Source organism: Gopherus flavomarginatus, chromosome 8 (genome assembly GCF_025201925.1).
Source record: "Gopherus flavomarginatus isolate rGopFla2 chromosome 8, rGopFla2.mat.asm, whole genome shotgun sequence".
In the NCBI taxonomy this organism is placed as follows: Eukaryota; Metazoa; Chordata; order Testudines; family Testudinidae; genus Gopherus; species Gopherus flavomarginatus.
The window spans coordinates 60,856,148-60,878,904 of NC_066624.1; the positions used below are offsets into that span (position 1 = coordinate 60,856,148).

At 43.9% G+C, this 22,757-nt stretch overlaps 1 protein-coding gene across 6 annotated transcripts in view; it reads left to right on the plus strand.

The window, feature by feature from the left end:
* The window catches only part of EPHB1 (EPH receptor B1), a 451,153-nt gene that overhangs the window by 385,472 nt on the left and 42,924 nt on the right, over window positions 1-22,757 (plus strand). For all 6 annotated transcript variants that reach the window (XR_007775966.1, XR_007775962.1, XR_007775965.1 and 3 more), the window contains exons 10-11: window positions 19,373-19,495; window positions 21,063-21,310. Coding sequence is in view for 1 of the 6 variants with exons in the window: in XM_050965380.1 (XP_050821337.1) it covers window positions 19,373-19,495; window positions 21,063-21,310 (371 nt within the window). In the remaining 5 variants the exon portion in view is untranslated. The remainder of the gene's footprint in view (window positions 1-19,372; window positions 19,496-21,062; window positions 21,311-22,757) is intronic.

Consider the following 22,757-nt stretch of genomic DNA (forward strand, 5'->3'; position numbering starts at 1 on the left):
CCGGGTTTCAAAAGGCTCTGGGCTGCCCGCAGCGGCGGGGAGCCCTGAGCCCTTTAAATCTCAGCCGCAGCAGAGATTCAAAAGGCTCTAAGCTGCCCGCAGCAGCAGGGAGCCCAGAGCTCTTTAAATCTCAGCGGCGGCAGGGATTCAAAGGGCTCTGGGCTGCCCGCAGAGATTCCCGGCCGTGGCTGAGATTTAAAGGGCTCAGGGCTCTCCGCGGCTGCAGGTAGCCCAGAGCCCTTTGAATCCCGGCCGCGGTTCCAGCGGATGGGCTGGGGCTGGGATTTAAAGGGCTCACTCTGGGCCCTTTGAATCCCTGCCCCAGCCCTGCAAAGCTCTGGGTTTCCCCCAGCTGCCAGAGCCCCGGACCCTTTAATTTGCCCCTGACAGCTCCCAGCCACCTCTTCAGCTGGGAGCCCCTGGTTGATTTAAAATCAAGTATCACCTCCCCACACCCAACCTTCCTTTTTGGCCCACAGCTGTCTTGGTGGGGCGGCGCTGGGGAAGGAAAGTTTGTTTCTGCAGGGCTGGACAGTGCTGGGGCGGGGTGTTTCCACAGGCTGGGAGGTCCTGGGGCATGGGGGGTGTTTCCGCGGGGCCTGGGAGTTTCGGCCCTCAGCTATTTTCTTTGGAGTAATGTGGCCCTCGCTGCTTTATGAGTTGTGCAGGCCTGCTCTCACAAACACACACTTCTCGTTAGGGCTTCGCAGATTACAGACAGCCTCAGTACCCACATAAAGCAGAATATGGCAAGAAAGCAGCAGAGTAGGAAATGAGATACAAAATCGGGACTAGCTGAAATCCAAATTACAGTCTACCACAGAAACCTCCCAGGTGCATTCATTTTCTTTAAAAAGGACCCAAGGTGTAGAACAAATGGGAATAATTATAATTGTAATGAATAGATTATGTTATTTGAGAAATAGCATGAGGCATGTAATTGGACTACAGGAATGCAGATGCACAGGGGCAGAGTTAAGGTTGCATGTTGCATTTCCTGACTCTGAGTAGTTCACTTTGTAACCCTAAAGTTCTTTTAGTCATTTTTGTATGGAATTTCTGGGGTGGGGGAGAGGTTGTATTTTTTTTTGATAAAGAAAACAGAGGGAATACAAAAAATATAGATACCAACAGAAAGAGATTAAAGAAAAGCATGCAAAACCAGAAAATAAGAGCTACAATCTAGAAATGTTTAGGTATATTGTTATGCCTCCAAGTTACTAGGTAGTGAACAGACTCCTTGTTCGCAGACTTTGCTCCAGCCAGAATACTACTGAGGGCTGATGAGTCACGCTAAACAGCGTGTCCAATTTGCTTGCTCTGGTTTGGGAAGGTGCCACCCAAATAGTTGACCGCCATGGATTCCAAAAACTACTGAAGCTGTAAACCCCAAACCCATCGGGGATTCTTGGTCATGCTGAGGCCTAAACATCAAGCCAAGCTTTGGAATATCGGACTAATAGTTTTCAAAACGATAGGACCTGTTTCTCTGTCACCTTGCACTGTGTAATCATGCATCCCCCTGCAAAATGAGTGTGAATGCTGCCCTTCTGATTGTCATCTCAAATGCAGGTGACTGCAACTAATATCTATAGAGGAAGGAGCTGCTGACCCCTGCTTCTGTTTTTCCTACCTCAACCAGAACTCCCTGTCCTTGCCATGTTTAAATGTTAGGGAGACGAGCTGGGTGAGGGAAAGTCTTTTATTGGACAGAAGTTGATGCAATAAAAGATATTCCCTCACCCACATTGTCTCTCTAATTTTGTGGGAACAACCTGGCTACAACAACAGTGCATGGCTAAATGTTGTCCTGTATCATATGCCTACATAATATACCCGAGCAACACCCAGAGCCAAAACAGAGATGCCTGGGAGAGGAGGTGGTGGAATACTGTGGAATCAGGGAAGCTAGAGAATGGTTTTACCTGGGATATGCAGCTTCTTTTGCATACAGGTCTTATTCATGTGGATAAATCTACTCCTTCGAGTAAGAATTTGCCAGATATTTGTGTCATTCTCTTGAAAAAGTTTCTATATATTTTGACTGAGGAATTCTTTTGCTGCTCGTTTGGAGTCCAAGCGTACAGATCCCTGAAATTGAGTTAAATAGTATCCCTGTTTAGGAAGTTAGGTTACAATGTCATGGCTTTTATTGTTAATCGTGATTATTATGGCGGTGCCTGAGAGCTGACTAAGATCCGGGGTCCATTGTTCTAGGCACTGTACAAACACAACTGCTAGAAGAGGGCCTCATCCTCCCTGATTAAACTAACCACGTTATCTCTAGACTGATTCTTGCCTGCATATTTATACCTGCCTCTGGAAATTTGCACCGCATGTGTCTGACGAAGTGGGTATTTGCTCACGAAAGCTTATGCTCCAATACGCCTGTTGGTCTATAAGGTGCCACAGGACTTTGTCACTTTTTACAGATCCAGACTAACATGGCTACCCCTCTGATACTAGAGAGTTCTAGTTAGTCCCATGATTTTTTTCAGAGGGTGGAGCTTAGCTGAATGGAAAGATAGGTGAGACAAAGGGATTGAGGATGTGGAGTAGGTGAGAAGAGGGGCTGAAGGAGGCTATGAGCAGGTAGGTGTGGAGTGATGCTAAATTGAGCTGAGAGACTGTGAGGAGGAAGCGGGAGGGTTGGAGCAAGGAGCCAGTCAGTCAGGGCAGAGAAAGTCCACTTAAAACTAAAAAATATTTTAGCTGGATTTTGATCTTCTTAGCTCCTCACTGAAAACCCTTGCAATCTTGATGATCTTGTAATCTTTGAGACCAGCAAATCTTTAAGCAAATGTTTTGTACAGTTCTCTAAATATTACTGGACTCCAATAAAATACAAGGGTTCTCTCTTCCCTCTGTCACTTCTTTGTCCCCATTTTAGTCTCTTCTGCTGCATATCTCTACTTGGAAGAAAGGGTTTGTTGAAAGCCTACCAGCTAGTGCCTTGTCCACCAAGTCACTAGTGTTCTTTGCAGCCTGTACTCTGACTTGTTCCCGGTGCTGAGCACTTGTCTCCATCGCTGGAAACAGCTCACATGAAGCAACGCAAAAATATTGCAGTAAGAGAATAGATGTCTTTGGAAGAGGCAGGACAGCCCTGCCCAAACTAGGATTTCAAAAGAATACTAGCATACACCCTCTTGAACCAGTCCTTAGGAAAGATAGAAAAGGGATTTGTTGCAGGAACCTTTCTGCAGCTCCACCTGCAATTTGTGATCTTGGGGTCACATTGCCAATTGGCTTTTTTCCTATCTGTTTGCAAATATTGCCAACCTCCTTGAAGGAGGTAATTCTTGATGCACCAGAATGATTACAAATAAAACCCATGTGTTGTGAGTTCTGCACCTGAAAGCTCTGCTGTGAAGAGTGGAAAACAGGCTCTTGGATTGCCAGGGAGACTGCCAAGGTTAGAGAGACGACTAACGCTAATGCTATTATTGCACACACTAAAGGAAAACAGGTGGGAAATTTGTGGAGAGCAGCTAATGCAGTAACAAGTGCATCAACTGGAACAAATAATGCACTCATTTAACTGAACAGCAATTAGAGTCTCCCTTCACCCAGCCCAGCTGTTCATGTTAGAGCCACTTTGGGTGGGTGGTGGGTGGGGAGTAGCCAAGGCAGGGTCTGACGTGGGATCCTGGGGAAAGGGATGCTTGACTAGAACTGTGCTATCATCTGATTTTCAGTGGCCAAACAAAAAAATCATTTTTAGAAACCTCATTTCAGATCAATCCAAAATGAAGAATGTTGTAATGTTTCAGTGAACCAAAAAAGTCGAAAATATTTAGTTTCCTGGTGAATGAAATGCTGTTTCATGCCTGAGTTTTTTTTACCATTTTAAAACTGAAGTACAGGTTGAACTGAAAAGTGATTTTGGTTCAAAAAATTGAAACGTTTCAGTTCAAAAATGTCAAACGAAACTTTTTGAGCTTTTCTAATTTTTTTTTTGTTTGTGAGGGGAGGGGAGGTGTTCAATCAAAACTATTTGATGAATTTGCAAAAAGTTTCAGCCAAACCAAACCTGAATTTTGAGATGAAAAAATGTTTCATCCAAACATTTTGCTCAGCTCTACACCTGATAGACATGGTGAAACATCTTCTGTGCACAACAGGCCTTTGTGGATTACTCTAGAAGGGAGATTTTTCCTTTGATGCATGTTTGTGTACATCAGTGGTCCCCAACCTTTTTGTGGCCAGTAGCACATTCATGTTTTCAGAAGAGTGTGGCGGGCACCAACAATTTTTCAAGGCTTATTTTGTATTTGTACATTAAATAATACAAAAAAATGATATTTAATATTACATAATATATGAATCCATAAGATAAAAAAGGTAATTTTACATGTAAAAGGTATTAATTAAATTATTTGGCAAATACTCTTTCATCTTACCATATGAATTTGCTCTTTTTTATCTACTTCTCAGAAAAATTAAGGTGTTTTTACAAAATAAATATCATAAACTGTTTTCATCTTATTTATTTTAAAAAAGTAAAACATTGTTTAACTGCTGGTCCAAATATATTTATTACTCTGACTTTAACACAGATAGCCAGTTATGGTTAATTAAAATATTATATGTATTGTTACTTGTATCTGGATTTCAGTAAACAAGCAAACAAATATGAAAAAAGTTAAGCACAGGTTAATCATACGCCTTTGTCAGCACTTAATGGAAAATAGGTATCATTAATTCTCATGGTTTTTCTAATAAAGTCAGTGTGATTTTTGGCACTGCATTTCTTTAATCAATTTTTTGTATTTGGGAGAGTAGGATGATATTCCCATTCGTAAGCAATTGTCAAGATGGGCATCTGTAAGCCGAGATTTGTATTTTGATTTTATGATGTTCATTGTTGAAAAGAGAACTTCACCTAGATAAGTGGAACCGAAAAAGGATTTTATTTTGTATACTACATTTTTTTAAGGCAGGAAACCTTTTTCAGTCAACCAGATTCCAAAAGTTTTCATCTGTTGCGCAGGGTTTTAGAACAATATCATTTTGAAGGTCCAAAATCTCTAGTTCCACGTCTTCTGTTCTACTTGAATGAGACTCTCAATTGATGTAGCCATTTCTGTTACCTCTATTTGGCTAGTAAAAGGATTCACAAGAAAGGCAACTGCAGGTGCAATGATGGTGAAATCTCTTTTCAAATTGTTCCAGAAGTGTTTGAATGTGGATAACAAATGGTGACGGGTTAAAATCAGTGTCACATACCATTTTCTTCATACTTGGGAAATGTACGAGAGACTTCGTCTTCATACGTGATATCCACAAGATCAGTTTTGCTTTGAATGATTTTACAGAACCTATCATTTGATTCACATGTTTGTCTTTTCCCTGGAACTCAAGATTTAAAATGTTCAGTTTGTCAGTAATGTCGGTAAGAAAAGCCAAGTCCATTAGCCAGCTGGAGTCTTCTGGTTCCTCGAAGTTCTGATTTGTGGACTTCAGAAATTCTTTGATCTCTTCAATTAGGCTTAAAAGATGTGCAAGAACTTTAGCTTTGCTCAGCCATCGTACTTCTGTGTGCAAGATAAGATCAGATTGTTTATTGTCAACAGCTTCCAGCAGGGCCTTTAAAAAGTCGGTGTTGCAAAGGTTTTGTCGAATAGAGTTAATTATTTTAATTACGACATTCATGATGTGTTGAAAAGAAAGAACTTTGATGCAGAAAGCTTCTTGGTGGATAATGCAGTGTTAAGACATAAAGTTTGGAAAGGATTCATTCTTCTTACAGAGTGCAATGAATCCATTGGCGCTGTCCATCATTGCTTGTGCCCCATCAGTGGTGTAATGGCATACTAACTGATGTTGCGTATGATTTGAATAAATTATAGATGTGCTCACCCTTTGTTCGCCCTTTCATCGGCAATACTTTTAGTAACTCTTTTTTAAGGGTGAAGTCACTATATACTATCCTCCCCATAATTGCCAACAGTCACATATTTCCAAGTCATCCTTTAGCTGAGTTTGCATGTTGCTTGCAATTGCATGTGTCCTCCTCGTAACTGTGTTGTCTGATAACTGCAAGTCTTATATTGCCGACAAAATCTCTCCCTTATTAGGAAATCCTTGAAACAGGCAATCAGCACCAGTCAAATATGGCACCTTCAACGATTCACCATCTTGAAAGGGTTTTTTCTTCTTTGCGAGCAGATGAGCAATTTTAAAGGAAGCAATAGTAGCACCTTTAAACTTTACCACTTATCTAGTGAAAACAGATTGCTGGGCAGATAGATTTGATTTGAGCTAATTAATTTTCTTCTTTCTCAACTCAGATTTAAGTGGATGGCTAATGTCAAAAGAGCCATGATTAGTTTGGAAATGGCATTCAACATGTTTTTTTGGCACTGCAACAGCACCCATGCACAATAAGCAAACACATTTCCCTTTATTTTCAATAAAACAATAGTATTCTTCCCACTCTGCGTTGAAATAATACGTACATTATATTTTATTTGAACCACTCATAGACTCATGTTAAAAGAATAATAAATCGCAAAGCATAAGAAAACAGCAATATCAGTGCAGTAGAATACTCATACAGGGCTGGCTCCAGGCATCAGTGGAGCAAGCACGTGCCTGGGGCAGCACATACTACGGGGCGGCATTCCATACATTCTTGAGACGGCAGAGTTGGAGGGTTTTTTGACGGCAGTTCTGGGCAGTGCAGAGAGAACCTGGAGAGAAGCCATGAGGACAGAGAACACCGGCGCCTGCAACTCCGGAGTACTCTATCCTCAGCAGGCACGGGGCCCCGGCTTCTCTCCCCTGCTGGGCACTAGGCAGGCCCCATGCCTGCCGGGGACAGAGAACAGTGTCGCCTGCAGCCTGGAGCCCTGGAGTTCTCTGTCCCTGGCAGGTGCAGGGCCGCAGCTTGTCTCCAGCTTAAGCCACAGCCCCGCACCTGCCTGGGACCGAAAACACCAGCGCCCGCAGCCTACAGCCCCAGAGTTCTCTGTCCCAGCAGATGCGGGACCGGGGCTTCTCTCCCCTGCTGGGCAGTAGGTGGTCCCCGCGCCTGCCAGGAACAGAGAATACCGTGCCTGTAGCCTCAGTTATCTGTCCCTATCAGGCCCAGGGCCGCAGCTTCTCTCCCCTGCTGGACACTAGGCGGGCATACATAAATGTCCCAGCAGGCACCATGGCACCTGCAGGCACTGCATTGGGGACCATTGGTGTACATGCATGCCTGCATCATTGCAACAGGCAGAATTTGTATAATTTGTATATGTAGTTACATGCATATGTGTGGGAATCCCTGATTCTGGTTATCAAAGAGACATGGCCCTCCTATCCAAAGCAAGAGGACTTAGTTTCTCTTCCACATCAGCACTGAATAGTCCATGCTGAAAATGATGTAGCTTGCAGTTTTCTTTTTGCTGAAGCAATCTGGTGCAGCACCCAGAAATCAAGGGGAGTATGGCTTTGCGGAGCTTGTGTATCATGTATTCACCATCATCATAGTAACTGAGCATCTCAGAAAGATTAGTGAGTATGTCCCCCAAATACACCCAGGAGGGCAGGAAGTGTTGTTGTCCCCATTTCGCAGATGAGGAAGTGAAGCTCAGAATGAGCACGTGATTTAAATACCCAGGGACACACAGGGAGTTTGTGACAGAGCTGGGAATGAAACCCAGATCTCCTCAGTCCCAGCCCAGTACCTTAATCACAAGCCCGTCCTTCATGGAAGAAGTAGGAGGAGAAGCTAGTTTCTCATTCATTCTGAGAGATTATGGGGAATTCTGAGACTAAGTCTGATAAATTTATGGAGAGCATGGTATGATGAGACTGCCCGTAGTGGCATGTGGCCCATCAGCGACTGACAGTAGCAAAAATCCCCAATGGCCAGTGATGGACAGTAGATGGGAAGAGCTCTGAGTTACTACAGAGATTCTTTCTACAGTGGAAAAGCAGCATCACTTGCCCCATAGCCTCACCCGTACAGAACACAGTGCTATCCACAGCCTCAGAAACAACTCTGACATCATAATCAAAAAGGCTGACAAAGGAGGTGCTGTCGTCATCATGAATAGGTCAGAATATGAACAAGTGACTGCTAAGCAGCTTTCCAAAACCACATTGTACAAGCCATTACCTTCTGATCCCACTGAGGGTTACCAAAAGAAACTACACCATCGGCTCAAGAAACTTCCTGAAAAAGCACAAGAGCAAATCCACACAGACACATCCTTAGAATCCCGAGCAGGGATATTCTGTCAGCTACCCAAGATCCATAAACCTGGAAATCCTGGATGCCTCATCATCTCAGGCATTGGCACCCTGACAGCAGGATTGTCTGGCTATGTAGACTCCCTCCTCAGGCCCTATGCTTCCAGCACTACCAGCTATCTTCGAGACACCACTGACTTCCTGAGGAAACTACAATCCATTGATGATCTTCCTGAAAACACCATGCTGGCCACTATGGATGTAGAAGCCCTCTACACCAACATTCCATACAAAGAGGGACTACAAGCCATCAGGAACAGTATCCCCGATAATGTCACGGCAAACCTGGTGGCAGAACTTTGTGACTTTGTCCTCACCCATAACTATTTCATATTTGGGGACAATGTATACCTTCAAGTCAGCGGCACTGCTATGGGTACCCACATGGCACCACAGTATGCCAACATCTTTGTGGCTGATTTAGAACAATGCTTCCTCAGCTTTCGTCCCCTAACACCCCTGCTCTACTTGTGCTACATTGATGACATCTTCATCATCTAGACTCATGGAAAAGAAGCCCTTGAGGAATTCCACCATGATTTCAACAATTTCCACCCCACCATCAACCTCAGCCTGGACCAGGCCACACAAGAGATCCACTTCCTGGACATTACAGGGCTAATAAGCAATGGTCACATAAACACCACCCTATACCAGAAACCTACTGACTGCTATTCTTACCTGCATGCCTCCAGCTTTCATCCAGACCACACCACATGATCCATTGTCTACAGCCAAGCTCTAAGATACCATCGCATTTCTCCAACCCCACAGACAGAGACAAACACCTACAAGATCTCTATCAAGTGTTCTTACAACTACAATACCCACCTGCTGAAGTGAAGAAACAGATTAACAGAGCCAGAAGAGTACCCAGAAATCACCTACTACAGGACAGACCCAACAAAGAAAGTAACAGAACACCACTAGTCATCACCTTCAGCCCCCAACTAAAACCTCTCCAGTGCATCATCAAAGATCTACAACCTATCCTGAAGGATGATCCCTCACTCTCACAGATCTTGGGAGACAGGCCAGTCCTTGCTTATAGACAGCCCGCCGACCTGAAGCAAATACTCACCAGCAACCACTGACCACACAACAAAAACACTAACCCAGGAACCTGTCCTTGCAACAAAGCCCGTTGCCAACTCTGTCCACATATCTATTCAGGGGACACTGTCATAGGACCTAATCACATCAGCCACACTACCAGAGGCTCATTCACCTGCACATCTACCAGTGTGATATATGCCATCATGTGGCAGCAATGCCCCTCTGCCATGTACATTGGCCAAACCGGACAGTCTCTACATAAAAGAATAAATGGACAGAAATCAGACTTCAAGAATTATAACATTCAAAAACCAGTCGGAGAACACTTCAGTCTCCCTGGTCACTCGATTACAGACCTAAAAGTCGCAATATTACAACAAAAAAACTTCAAAAACAGAGCCCAACGAGAGACTGCTGAATTGGAATTAATTTGCAAAATAGACACCATTAAATTAGACTTGAATAAAGACTGGGAGTGGGTAGGTCATTACACAAAGTAAAACCATTTTCCCATGTTTATTTCCGCCCCCCCACACACACAGTTTCTCACACCTTCTTGTCAACTGCTGCAAATGGACCATTTTGATTACCACTACAAAAAGTTTTTTTCTCTCCTACTGGTAATAGCTCACCTTAACTGATCGCTCTCATGAAAGTGTGTATGGTAACACCCATTGTTTCATGTTCTCTGTGTATTGTGATGGGGCAAGGCCAGATGGCTACAGTACTGAGAAACAGGTATGTTAGCCCCAGGCTAAACAAATCCCTAGGACCCTGGTAACCAAATGGCAGTTGCTCCAGGTTAATCAAGGCACCTGGGGCCAATTAAGATCTTTCTAGAAGGCAGTAGAGATAGCTACTTTAATTAGAACACCTGCAGCCAATCAAGGCAGGCTAATCAGGGCACCTGGGTTTAAAAAGGAGCTCACTCCAGTCAGACAGGGAGGAGCCAGAGGAGAAGGAGCGTGTGAGAGGAGCTGGGAGCAAGAAGGCAAGGAGCTGAGAGTGAGAGAGTGTACAGCTGGAGGATTGAGGAAGACAAGCGTTATCAGACACCAGGAGGAAGGTCTTGTGGTGAAGATAAAGAAGGTGTTTGGAGGAGGCCATGGGGAAGTAGCCTAGGGAGTTGTAGCTGTCATGCAGCTGGTACAGGAGGTGCAATAGACAGCTGAGATCCACAGGGCCCTGAGCTGGAACCCGGAGTAGAAGGTGGGCCCAGGTTCCCCCCAAACCTCCCAACTCCTGATCAGACACAGGAGGAGTTGACCCAGACTGTGGGTTCCACAACAGGGGAAGATCACTGAGGTGAACAAATCCGCCAATAAGCGCAGGACCCACTAAGGTAGAGGAGGAACTTTGTCACAGTATGTATATATCTTCCTACTGTATTTTCCACTGCATGCATCCGAGGAAGTGGGCTGTAGCCCACAAAAGCTTATGCTAAAAATAAATTTGTTAGTCTCTAAGGTGCCACAAATACTCTGTTCGTTTTGCGGATACAGACAAACACGGCTGCTACTCTGAAACCTTTCCCCAGTGCCTGCCTGGTGGGTCTCGCCCACATGCTCAGGGTCTCACTGATCACCATATTTGGCATCAGGAAGGAATTTTTCCCCAGGTCAGATTAGCAGAGACCCTGGGGGGTTTTCACCTTCCTCTGCAGCATGGGTCACTTGCAGGTTTAAACTAGATTAAATGGTGAATTCTTTGTAATTTAAAGTCTTTAAACCATGATGTGAGGACTACAGTAACTCAGCTAGAGGTTAGGGGTCTATTGCAGGAGTGAGTGGGCAAGGTTCTGTGGCCTGAGATGTCCAGGTAGTCTGACTACATTATCATGATGGTCCCTTCTGACCTTAAAGTCTATGAGTCTCCTAGGAAATAATAGTAAGCTTAGTCCATCTCTTTTGCTTCTTGATCTTGCCAGCACTCCTCCTGGCTCCTGGGAGGGGCTCTATGTAGCTCCTTCTCCCTCTGTGTTCCCCCAAGAAGTGCAGTGAGAGCGGAAGGGTTTGTGGTTTTCTTTCACCTCCCGTTAATCAGGCAGAGGTGGGGGATTGATAGCTTCCTATGTCCTGCCCATCTTGGTCAGGGAGAGGTAATGGCAGGCAGACCAAAGTAGCTATTTTTTCTGTACAACCCTGTACTGGGGCAGATTTCTCAAGCAGGGCCAGATTCTCTACTGCATCTTCTTTCACAGATACAGATTCCTGGCAGTTGTTCTGTTGGCTCATTATTGTTGTAGAGTGGTGAACACGTGTTCCTGTAAGTAGTATATGGACCATATGTTTCTCTGTTGTATCTGGGCATGAATGTCTGTGTAATCAGAGAGGTATTGCCATAAATGGATATTATAAGTATCAGTGAAATGGATTTTATATCTGTAATCACACACCCGATCAGTAATAGAGTTCCATTAGTAGTGGATGATGCATAAAGTTGTAAAACAGTTTAATAATAAGCTTTGATTTGGACATGATCAGCATTTTCTGAAAAAATCACCTTTTGGGCTGTAATTTCCCATGCTTGGTCTGTGTCCCTGTGCTGCAAAGTACTTGGAGATGACCTAAGTATGAGTGGTGCTATATAGGTTAGAACCGTAGCAATTCAATCAGTTAAAGTCTGCTCCAAGGTATGCCCCTTGCAATCCCACGGATGTCTAGGTTACACACAGGAAGGAATTCACATGCAGGTAGAACATGAAACTACTAACGGTTACAGAAATGAGCGTTTGGCTTTGTTATCAAAATACTGACTCATTTGCCATGCTCTAATAAGGTTGTTAATAACCGGATACAGCTGAGACAGGTATCCGGGCAATAGCAAGAGGGAAAGGGAAGTATTACCAGTGGGATTATCAACAGACCTCTATGTTGGCCTACCTCTGCTCCCATTCACTCCAGAGATTAAACTCCCAGCACACAGCCCTTTTGAAACTCCCAGTCTTATTCCTCATAGTGATGGCTGGCTAAGGTCCTGCAGACTGAGATGATCAACCCGCTCCCCCCATGGAAGATTTGGATGCCCTCATTCCATTAATGTGGGCATTTAGATTCCTTAGGTGGCTTTGGAAATCTCTGCTCCCATGTCTGCTGGGACACAGTATATTCACTTTAAAAAGATGCTTGTCTTTCATTGTCCATGAATCCTCTGGCCTCCTTACTCCCCTTCTGCGCCATCCCGTGTTTTTCACCCTATCAGCTATATTCCGGAGCACCCACTCTGTGCTCCTCCCCAGAGCGAGGTAATGCAGAGAGATTTTTACCCATATAGTGGAAATTGTCTTCTTTAAAACTGGCGGTGGGTGCAGTGATAGGATAAATTTCCTCCATACCTTTCGGTGTAAATTGGCCAGCCTTGCCCCATCTACTTTATGCTATCTGTCATGCTCTGTAATTTGGCTGCTCTGTATTTTAAAAACCCACTGACGTCTTAAGAAACTACAATATAGTGCAATGGTATTTGTGTAGCATCTTTCATACTCACTATCTCTCAGGATCCTTTCCACAGTTGAATAATACAGCAACAGAGCTAAACATGAGCAGACGGAGAGAGAAATGAATACTCTGATCTTCACGCTTTCTTTCATGCTCCCTCTTATGCTTGGATATACCATACACACTCTTGTGTGCCAATCACCCACCATCTCCACATCCCTCTTTAAAGCACGCATCTTCCCTCAAATCTATCAGGGGTAATTTGCATAAAACTGAACAAATGTAAATATTCTCTAATAATCCCCTACTGCAATTTACCAGAAAGAGGCCTACAAAGCTAGTAAACTTAAATCATTCGCTCTCTGCAAGAATTGTTACTGAATAGAGCTGGTCGGGAATTATTCAACAAAACCTTTTTTCACCTAAACTGCAACTTCTTGCAGAAACGTATCAGTTTCGATGAAACTTTTATCTGGAAGGTTTCTTAGATCCAGGGTGGAATTTCTGGTCAAAATTAGAGAACATGACTGCCCCCAGAATAGCCAAGAGCTCAGTGGTTTGAGCACTCACCTGGGATTTGGGCAAACCAGGTTCCAGTTCCTGCTCCAGATCAGGAAACTGGCTCATCTTGTCTCTCTTTTTTTGGAAAAATTCCAAAGTGTTTTGGTTTTCACTTTGCATGAGACCTAAAACAAATTCCAAAACCTCAACATTTTTCAGACAATGGAACTCTGGTTTCCCGCCAGCCTCCTACCAAGCTTCCCAAGGAACAGCACTTTCCCCTGATTGTGAGAGTTGATTATTTCTCCACCAGCCTTCCCTACCACAGCCTGTCCTGGTCCCTTGTCAGCATTTGTTGTCTAATTTAGGGCCAGTCCTGCTCCCATTAATGTCAATGGGGGGTTTCATTTATTTCAAAGTAGGATCAGACCTTGAAACTGTAGATGCCAAGATGCATGGGCTTGTCCTATTACCTCCATGCACAGCTACGGTACTATATACATCAGAATAGTGTCTGTCTCGTTGGTAATAATAAATACAGAGGAAGAGTGAATGCATAGGTGCACTGGAGTATAGTTATTGCACATGTCAGATGCTGCAGAGGAGTAGGCTGGCACACCACCACCAGCAGCAGCAAGACTTGGTGAAAGGGGAGAGGGGAAGTTCAGCCCAGATCCACAAAGGTCCATTGAGAGCAATGGAAGTGAGAAGCCTACATGCCTTTGTGGAGCTGGGCCCTAGTGCCTACAGAGTGGGGGGATTGGGGAGAGGAATCGACAGAGAAAAGGTGCATATGCTAGGCTGGGGCAAGTGATGGTTTAAAGGCCATATGGCTGTTATGAACTGGATCCTGTAATAAATGGGAATACAGTGTGGAGGAGGGTGTGGTCTCAGTTCTTTGCCTGTGTGAGAAGGTGGCTGAAGAGGGGGTTGCAATAGTCCAAGTGAGAAGAGGCCAAGGAATGAGTAAGGGTTTCCTGAGAGGTGTAGTTGTGGCAGAGGGGCACATGGGCGTGTTGTGAGAGGTATCCCTGATATTCAGCTTCAGAAAAGCCTTGATACTGGAGCAGGCTGTGCTGCTCCACATTGAGTTAGGCCTCCAGCAGCCTTGCCCTCCTCGGTGCCTCTCCCATCCTGGCAAACAACCTGGTGGCATTGGATCCACAGGCTGCTGCTCCTTCTCCCAATCTGCGCTGAGGCCCTGCATGCCCTCTATGGTGAAAGAGCAAGGGAGACAAGATTTTTTGATCACTAACTCAGTCTTGGTTATGATCCTGTAAATCCCTTTGTAATCCTGGCAGGAGCATCAGCTGCTCTTGTAAAAAAATTTATGGGGCCGTTAAAGTGTATGAGACTGAGCTGTAAAGGGATTTATGAAGTGGGAGATGTACAGATGGCTTCATTGCAGTTTTCATCATCAGCATTGGGAATGTGGCATTTCTGCCCAAACTGGCCCTGCTAGAAACAAGGAGCTCATCTGATATCCTTCTTGAATCTCAGACACCAGAATCATGAGCTCATTCTTCCATCAACTGTTTTTTCACAATCACTCCATAATTGACAGGCAACATCTGATAAACTCTTTGCTCAGATACTTGGATTTCATTGCTAATTCAGAGTGGCTCACTGGCATCATAAAGGAGCAATGAACTCATTCAGATTCCCAAAGTACAGTCTGTCACATGACAAGAACATGACAACAGGCGAATTGTTCAGATGTCAGCTTTAGAAAAGCTTCTGTGCAGTACCTAACACCGTGGGATCCTGATCCTTGAGTGGGGCTCCTAAAGATACAAATAATAGTAATAAATACTAATAATAATGGGAACAATGAACTAAGCAATTAAAATAAATATCAAAATAGTGGTTTGACCTGTAGCGTAAACCTTCGAGGGAAAACAGGTCAAACCAATGGAGTGGGGTGGAGAGACTTTTCCCTCTCTGCTCACCCCAGACATGGTCATCTGGAAATCCTCACTGACATGGGGTCTCTGCTCAGTTGATAGATTGTAAGGTCCAAAGGGATCATCTCTTGATGGCAAAGTCTGTGCCCAGACTGGAAAACCAAACCACCTCTCCTTATATCAGCCCCCAGCAGTGACTAGCTTAGTAATGCTTCCAACTTGGCTGGGTCAGATTCGGCGGCATGCCTGCGGGAGGTCCACTGGTCACACACTTTCAGTGTACTCGCCGCCAAATTGCCACCAAAACCGCACGACCGGCGGACCTCACACAGGCATGTCGCCGAAGGCAGCCTGACTGCCACCTTCATGGCGACCAGCAGGCCTCCCCCCGTGGCTTGCCACCCCAGGCTCATGCTTGGTGCGCTGGTGCCTAGAGCCGCCCCTGGCTGAGGGATAACAAATTGAAGGGGCTCAGCAGGAGAACAGGGCTGGGGAGTGACAATAAAAAAGAAAGGAAATGAATGGAGACCTGGCTGCTGCTGGCTGGAATGAAAAGGGACAGTATTGTTTTTTCCAATGGATGTGTCGCCATTCCTGGGAGACAGTTATAAGAACCCAGTTATTCCAGCACTAGCTAGCTGGGATTACCAACTACATCATGTGCAAACCTCTTTGCCAATTAAAGACATCCACTCCTGCTGCTAACAGGACCTGGGAAGAGAAACTGTGGAGCTGGGGGAAAAGTGTGATAATTTCAAAGAATGAGAGGCAGAGAGAAAACAGAATGGACTAGAAATGGAACAGAGAGGAGAATGAAAGGAGAAGATGGGCATGGAGTGAATTAAAGGAGGTGGAAGGAAAGAAAAAGAATGAGGGAGAGAAAAATCAAGAAAATATGCCACCAGAGTATGGGTCAGTGAACTTTCACCTCTCTATGTTCCTAATGATATTTCCAGAGGTAGAGGCCTCAACTAGAATCAAGGCTGAGTTGTGTTAGGCACTGTGCAGACACATCATAGGAAACAGTCTCTACCCCAGTGATCTTACAGTCTAAATAGACACAACCGACAAAGATGGGAGGGAGAAGAGAACCACAGAGTGGGGAAGTGACTTGCTGAAGGGCAGAAAGCAGGTCAGTGGTATGGTATTTCCCTAGTTGGTGCCCTCCTTCCCCAGGAGCTCGGGTCAAGAAGAATTCCAGAATGGTGGTGTTACTGGTGTGGGGCATACCATGTAGGTTTAACCATAACGTGCCCCATACGAGTGTGTGTAACATTGGTATACAATTTTTGAGAGGTTGTCTGCTTCAGAGATAAAATGTGATATTTATTATGTATTTTGATGTGCGAATTCAAATATGACAATTAAAACAACTGATTGGCTACTGTTTGTAAGATATTTAAGTTTTTACATTTTATGTCTATGTATATTGTGTAGATAGTAGAGTTTTAATCATAAATTGTAAACCTAGGTCTTTTCATGTGTTTATGGTTGCTTTACATGATATTTCACCTGTCCTGTTTATGTAACACTTTAAAAATCAGCAAAAGGGTTATATAAATAAAATTTATTAGGAAACAGAAGGCAAAAACTATTATGTACATAGTTTAGTCCTATTCAGTGTCTACTTGGCGCTTCTTGGCTTGTCTCTTGTATTCATTAAATGGAGCATCTCTTGTCACTGTCCAGCAATAGTCTGCAAGCATTGATGGGCTCCATTTGCCCTGATAGCCTGCCAGGAGATTCCACTGCTGTAGTCTGGAGCCCAACAGCTCTGCCTTACTCTTGGGTAGTTCCAAATCCCTAACAAAGTCATTCAGTTCACCTTGTGTTATGAGGTGTGGTTCAGAGGAGGAGGATGGGAGAAAATGTGGGTCCTGTGACATTGATGGTTCAGGACCAGAAGTTTCATCTTCTTCCTCTTCCTCGTCTGACTCAAGTGAGAATGATTCTGGTGCATCAGGAACCGGCAGTCCTTCTCCGTGGGGTACTGGGCGTATGGCTGATGGAATGTTTGGATAATGCACAGTCCACTTTTTCTTCTTTGACACACCTTTCCCAACTGGAGGCACCATGCACAAGTAACAATTGCTGGTATGATCTGTTGGCTCTCTCCAAATCACTGGCACTGCAAAAGGCATAGATTTCCTTTTCCTGTTCAACCACTGGCGAAGATTTGTTGCACAAGTGTTGCAGCATATGTGTGGGGCCCACCTCTTGTCCTGATCTCCAATTTGGCAGCCAAAATAAAGATAATAGGCTTTCTTAACCATAGTGGTTATACTGCGCTTTTGTGATGCAAAAGTCACTTCACCACAAACATAGCAGAAGTTATCTGCATGTTCACACAAGTACGAGGCATCTCTGCTCACTTTGGCTAAACAGAAATGTGTCCCTTTGCAAAATCAAACACTGACAAAGAAGAGAGCACAACACTATATGATTTCTAGAGCTGATATAGGGCAATTTGTTCAGCAGAGTGATGTAAGCTTCATTATGATTGCATCATCCATGACTTCTAGGAATAACATGATGCAATTCATATAATGTATGATGCAATACCAGCTTCAGATTGCATCGTTCATTGTTTTGCCTAAAAAGCTAGTACTGTCCAAACCCAGTCATAGATTTATTCATAGATCCAGTCAAAGATGTATTTTAGTCATTTCTGGTTTAAATTGAGATCCCTTCCCTTTATAACTCACTTATCCTCCGCCATTCCCAAGTCAAGGGTCGTATATACTGACCCAATAGCATATCTTGAAAACTCGAGCCAATCAACAATTTTAAGCATCATTTTCATTCTCAGTGACCCAGAATTAGTAAAGTTGGACTACATTTATTTCAGAAGCATTTTGGCTGTAGAGCAGTGTAATTAGAGGAGAGTAGCTGCAAATAATGTCTATTATCTGTGTTGAAGGTAGTGCTACCTGCTTCCCTTATCCAGCTGTGGAGGGTTTAATTCTAAAAAGCACCGTTTTTATTATGGTATTTTAATAGCATTTGCTGGACTCATTTTTTCCACTGCCTAATGTGCACCAGATGAGAAGAAATGCCACTTGAGTAGCTCCCATTAACAGCATTTGCATTCCTGGACATGAGGATTTTGTTTTTAATTTTAACAAGTACGGTAACAAGATCTGAGTCTGATTTGACGCCCAAAGGCAGATTCCTCATCTGTCTAGAGTGCCACAGAAATTCCACAGTCCTGGCTGAGCCTGGGCAGCCCTGACTTGAGGAACATCCTCTTGGAATGCTTTTTAGTAGGCAAAACTAGTGCCTGACTATTGGTTATGGAGGCTCGTAACTCATCTTTTATCAGGCCATTCAGGTTTTTGATGATAATTGCTACACTCTGTCAATTTAGTAGCAGCAACAAAACTTTCAAAGACCTTTTTGGGTAAATAAATATTTCTCAAATTATGCAGGAAGCATCATAAAATTGCCACTTTCCTTACCATAAAACCAGCTAATTGTAGTTTTGTAACTTCATTGCTGGGAGCTGAATGTGCTAGATAAGCAGGAGAGCACTTGGGGAAAAACACTTATAGCTAGGAGGTTAACTCAAGAAGCTGTGGCTTTAGGTTGTCTGGACCAAATGAAAACCCTCTTGGCGTGACTTTACCTCCTAGAATGATAGCTGCAGCATTCAGAAAAACACGGTGCTGGCAGTGTTACCAACTCTCCTGATTTTAGCGCAAGTCTCCCGGTATTTGATGTTCATCTTACAGCCCCCAGATCCTGAAGTTGTGCTATTTGGTGAGAATCTCCGCTTGTCTTAAAAACACCTCCAAAAGGTGTCAGATTGATAAATATTGATCTCAACCTGCAATTCTACATTGACTCTACTGCTAATGCATTTGATATGACTTCAATAAATAAGTAATTGCCACGCTGCAGGTTCCCGTGTGCTATGTGTGGACGGGTCTCAATCTGTTAATTTATAAGTAATACGTTCCACTTACCAGGAGAGGTGTAAGAGGGAAGATAATGGAGAGAAGTGAAGGACAGAACAATAAGAGCAGATGAGTGGGACTGGGGCTGGAAGGATGGAGAATGAGAGTGAGAGAGAGTGGAGTAGAAGAGCTAAGAAAAATAACATTGTAATTAACCTGCAGAGAAGTGAGAAGGTATCAGAGAGGTGCAAGATGCTCCCAAAGCCCTTTCCCTAAATACCAACTGTTTTTTTCTCCCTTTTGCTGTCCCTCCTCTCTCTCTCATGATAAGGCTCTCCAGGGATGAAGATCTACATTGACCCCTTCACTTATGAGGACCCCAACGAGGCTGTCCGTGAGTTTGCCAAGGAGATTGATGTCTCCTTCGTGAAGATTGAAGAAGTCATTGGAGCAGGTGTGTCTCATTTCACCATTGGGTGTCTTTCCCAACCCCCCCTTCCACCCTCTCCACAACTCCTGCATCTTCCTTTCTCTTCCTCCCTTTCATTTTACATCCACTCATAGCTCAGAACAGACTAACTAACTCATTCAGTTAAAATAAAAAAAGGTTCACACTTTGGCCTACAGCCTGAGTTCTGAATACTCTTCTGAGGTTTGGGAGGGTTTGGTTAACTTACTAATTCATTGATCTTAGTGCTTCTTTGACCTCTTGGTTTAACTTTCAGGAAATAACGAGAAAGTTGGACCTCTCTCTCGCTCTCTGTCTATCACCTGAAGAATTTGTAGTAGTATTGTTAAATTACTGTTTTATGCCAGTAGAATAATAATAGAGAAAGTGAGAAGTTGTGAGGAAGATTCAAAGAACCAATTGATTGTTTCAAATTTGAGGTCAGGTTAATCTCACTGCTTTATGCTGCTCTGTCAATGCAAAGCAGCTGCAAATCTGACTTAAACATGAACCATTCTAGTGATCTGTAGGTGTCATTAGCTTCTGCACAAGAGATCTATAATTTAGGCTACCCGTTATTTGCTCTATAATACATTCAAGCTAGGTAGTTTTACATCTGGGGATTGGAGAACTTTAAGGGATACTATCAATTAGTTTGAGGCCTAAAATTTATATATCGTTAAAAAGAAAAGGCATGACAGGGTCAAGAGGTTATAGAACATCATAACTTGAGATGTTTGGTAAACTGGAGATTTTTGCATGGAAAATTTTGGCTCATCATTCAAAGAAACCCAAACTGAAAAGGCTTCAGTTTTCAACAGCTGAAAAGTTTCTGTTTTAAGGTATTTTTTTTTTAATTTCTGATGCAAAATCAGAAATTATCAAAGACAGCAGACACTTTCCAAGGAAACAAAAAATGTGAAAATCCAATTTTCTGACAAAAAATAATGTTGACGAAGACTTCTCCACCAACCCTAATGATAAGATAGATATGGATCTATTTCAAATAAACCCCATTATTTTGGATGCAAACTTTCCCCTGTAGAACTGAAACCCCTATGAAAAAACAGCATTGTCCCACTAACGTCCATGTAAAACAGGACGTTAAACTTGACTCTAAAAAGTGAAACTGACCCACTTACTTTCACATTCCAAGAGAAGTGAAATGCAAAAAAGAAACAGTGTCAATTATAACATTTTAGATTTAGGAATCCTTTTGTTTTACCGATATCTTAGGCTCTGATCCTGCGTGTTCTTTTGCACAGATGAACCATGGCATCCACACAAAGCTCCATTAACACTGGAAGAGTTGCATGGGGACGCAGGGTTGTATCCAGGTAGAGCAGTTTGTAGGCTCAGGAATATTCTTAGTAGCAGAGGAGTGGATGCTTTTGACACTGCCCCTTTAAGAGGAGGATGACAAATAGTATTAAGAGGACACTATTTAAGTGTGCATATATTTCATCCAATCAGATTGGAGCCTTGGCAGCTATATGATGCTGCTGTTCTTTACCATGCTTTGTTGTGGTGGAGAAGGAGGAAGTGGTTGCAACTGATATTCTTGCAATTGCAGGGGAGTTTGGAGAAGTGTATAAAGGACGTCTGAAACTGCCGAGCAAGAAGGAAATCTATGTGGCCATTAAGACATTAAAGGCTGGCTACTCTGAGAAACAGCGTAGGGATTTCCTGAGTGAGGCCAGCATCATGGGACAGTTTGACCACCCAAATATCATTCGGCTGGAAGGAGTGGTGACCAAAAGCCGGCCAGTCATGATCATCACAGAGTTTATGGAGAATGGAGCTCTGGACTCCTTTCTGAGGGTAAGGAAGCATGATGGCCTCATTGGCTGCTCATCTACAATAGCACTGGAATGGAGTCACGTTCATTGGAATTGAGTCATGCTGTGTTGTAGAAGATCCATTGAGGTCAAACCTCTAGCAGCTGGGCTCATGGAGGACGTGACCTCCAGGGGGAACCCTAATAACTGACCTAAGAAACAATATCGAGAGAGGGCAAGATTCTCAAACATGCCTAAGGGATTTCGGAGCATGAATCCTGTTGTCTTTCAGTGAGGCTTATGATCCTCAATCTGAAAATCTCCTCCAGAGGCCTCAACAAGAGGAAGGGGTTGCTGTGCCCACTACTACAGAAGGGGAAATGAAGAAATCCATGAGGGGAAAGGCCAGTTTTTGAATGAAAAGATTACCATAACTCTGAGGGCTGGGGATTCCACTCCCATCAGGAACCACCCCAAATAAAAGTACTTTGCTACTGCCTGGGGACCTGATCATCATGCTAGGTAGGTGAGGTGAAGGGAGGCAAGTATAGGAAGCAGGAGAGGCTTTGCAGGGACTGGTAATGTTAGATCAAAACTGAGAACTTCTGAATCACTGAGGCATGGGCAGCTATTTGAAGTGGTCTAGAACTGGAGGGAAGGGGGGGCGGGGGCATGACCAGAATTAAAGAAATGCCCTTTTATTTTCTCACTACATATTTGAAGCCAGCTTTGAGTATTTTTAGCATCAACTTGTAGCATCATGGAGCATCCATGACAAGAGGTCCACTGTGTGACTCCAAACACTGCTCTTTCGTGAACAGTGTTCATCTCATTATGGGATCTGAGATCATCTGGAGGAAGCAGCTGCAGCAACAGTATTAATCCTCACGCAGCAGGGAAACCATCCATTGTTCTTTGTACTGGCATCTTAGGTGGTGTGTCCTAGGGGTCTGGAGGCAGCTCAAAGGCAATCTGACCCAGAACTCTGGTGCACACCTCTCTAGAGGTTGAGAGGTAGGGGAAGGAGGTGCAGGAGAGAGGGAGGGAAAAGAAGCCAGGGAAGGAGAGACAGGAAAAGAAGAGGGAAGGAGAGGAGAAGGGAAGGGTAAACATTTAGGCTGAGATTTTCAAAGGGAGTTGGAAGAATGATTAATGGGAACTGAGCATCCAAATCCTGTTAATGCCACCTTCTCTCCAGTGCTCAGAAGCAGGTAATTTATATGTCTAATTTCAGTCTTGATGTAAAAATAGCATCGCTAATTGGTGCATCAGCTGCTTGGAAAGATAGCAAAGTAGGTCATCAGTGTCCCTCCATGGGGGCCAGACCAAAGTAGCGAAATACTTGAGGGCCCCAGAGACAGACTGACCCTTGTGTGCATGCACAAAGAGTCGGGAGGGAGACACTGTTGAGAGATGCCTTGCACCCCCATGCAGGTGCCTGGAACAATTGCAGTCCCTATGCTTTCCAGAACTGACAGATTGCTCTCTGC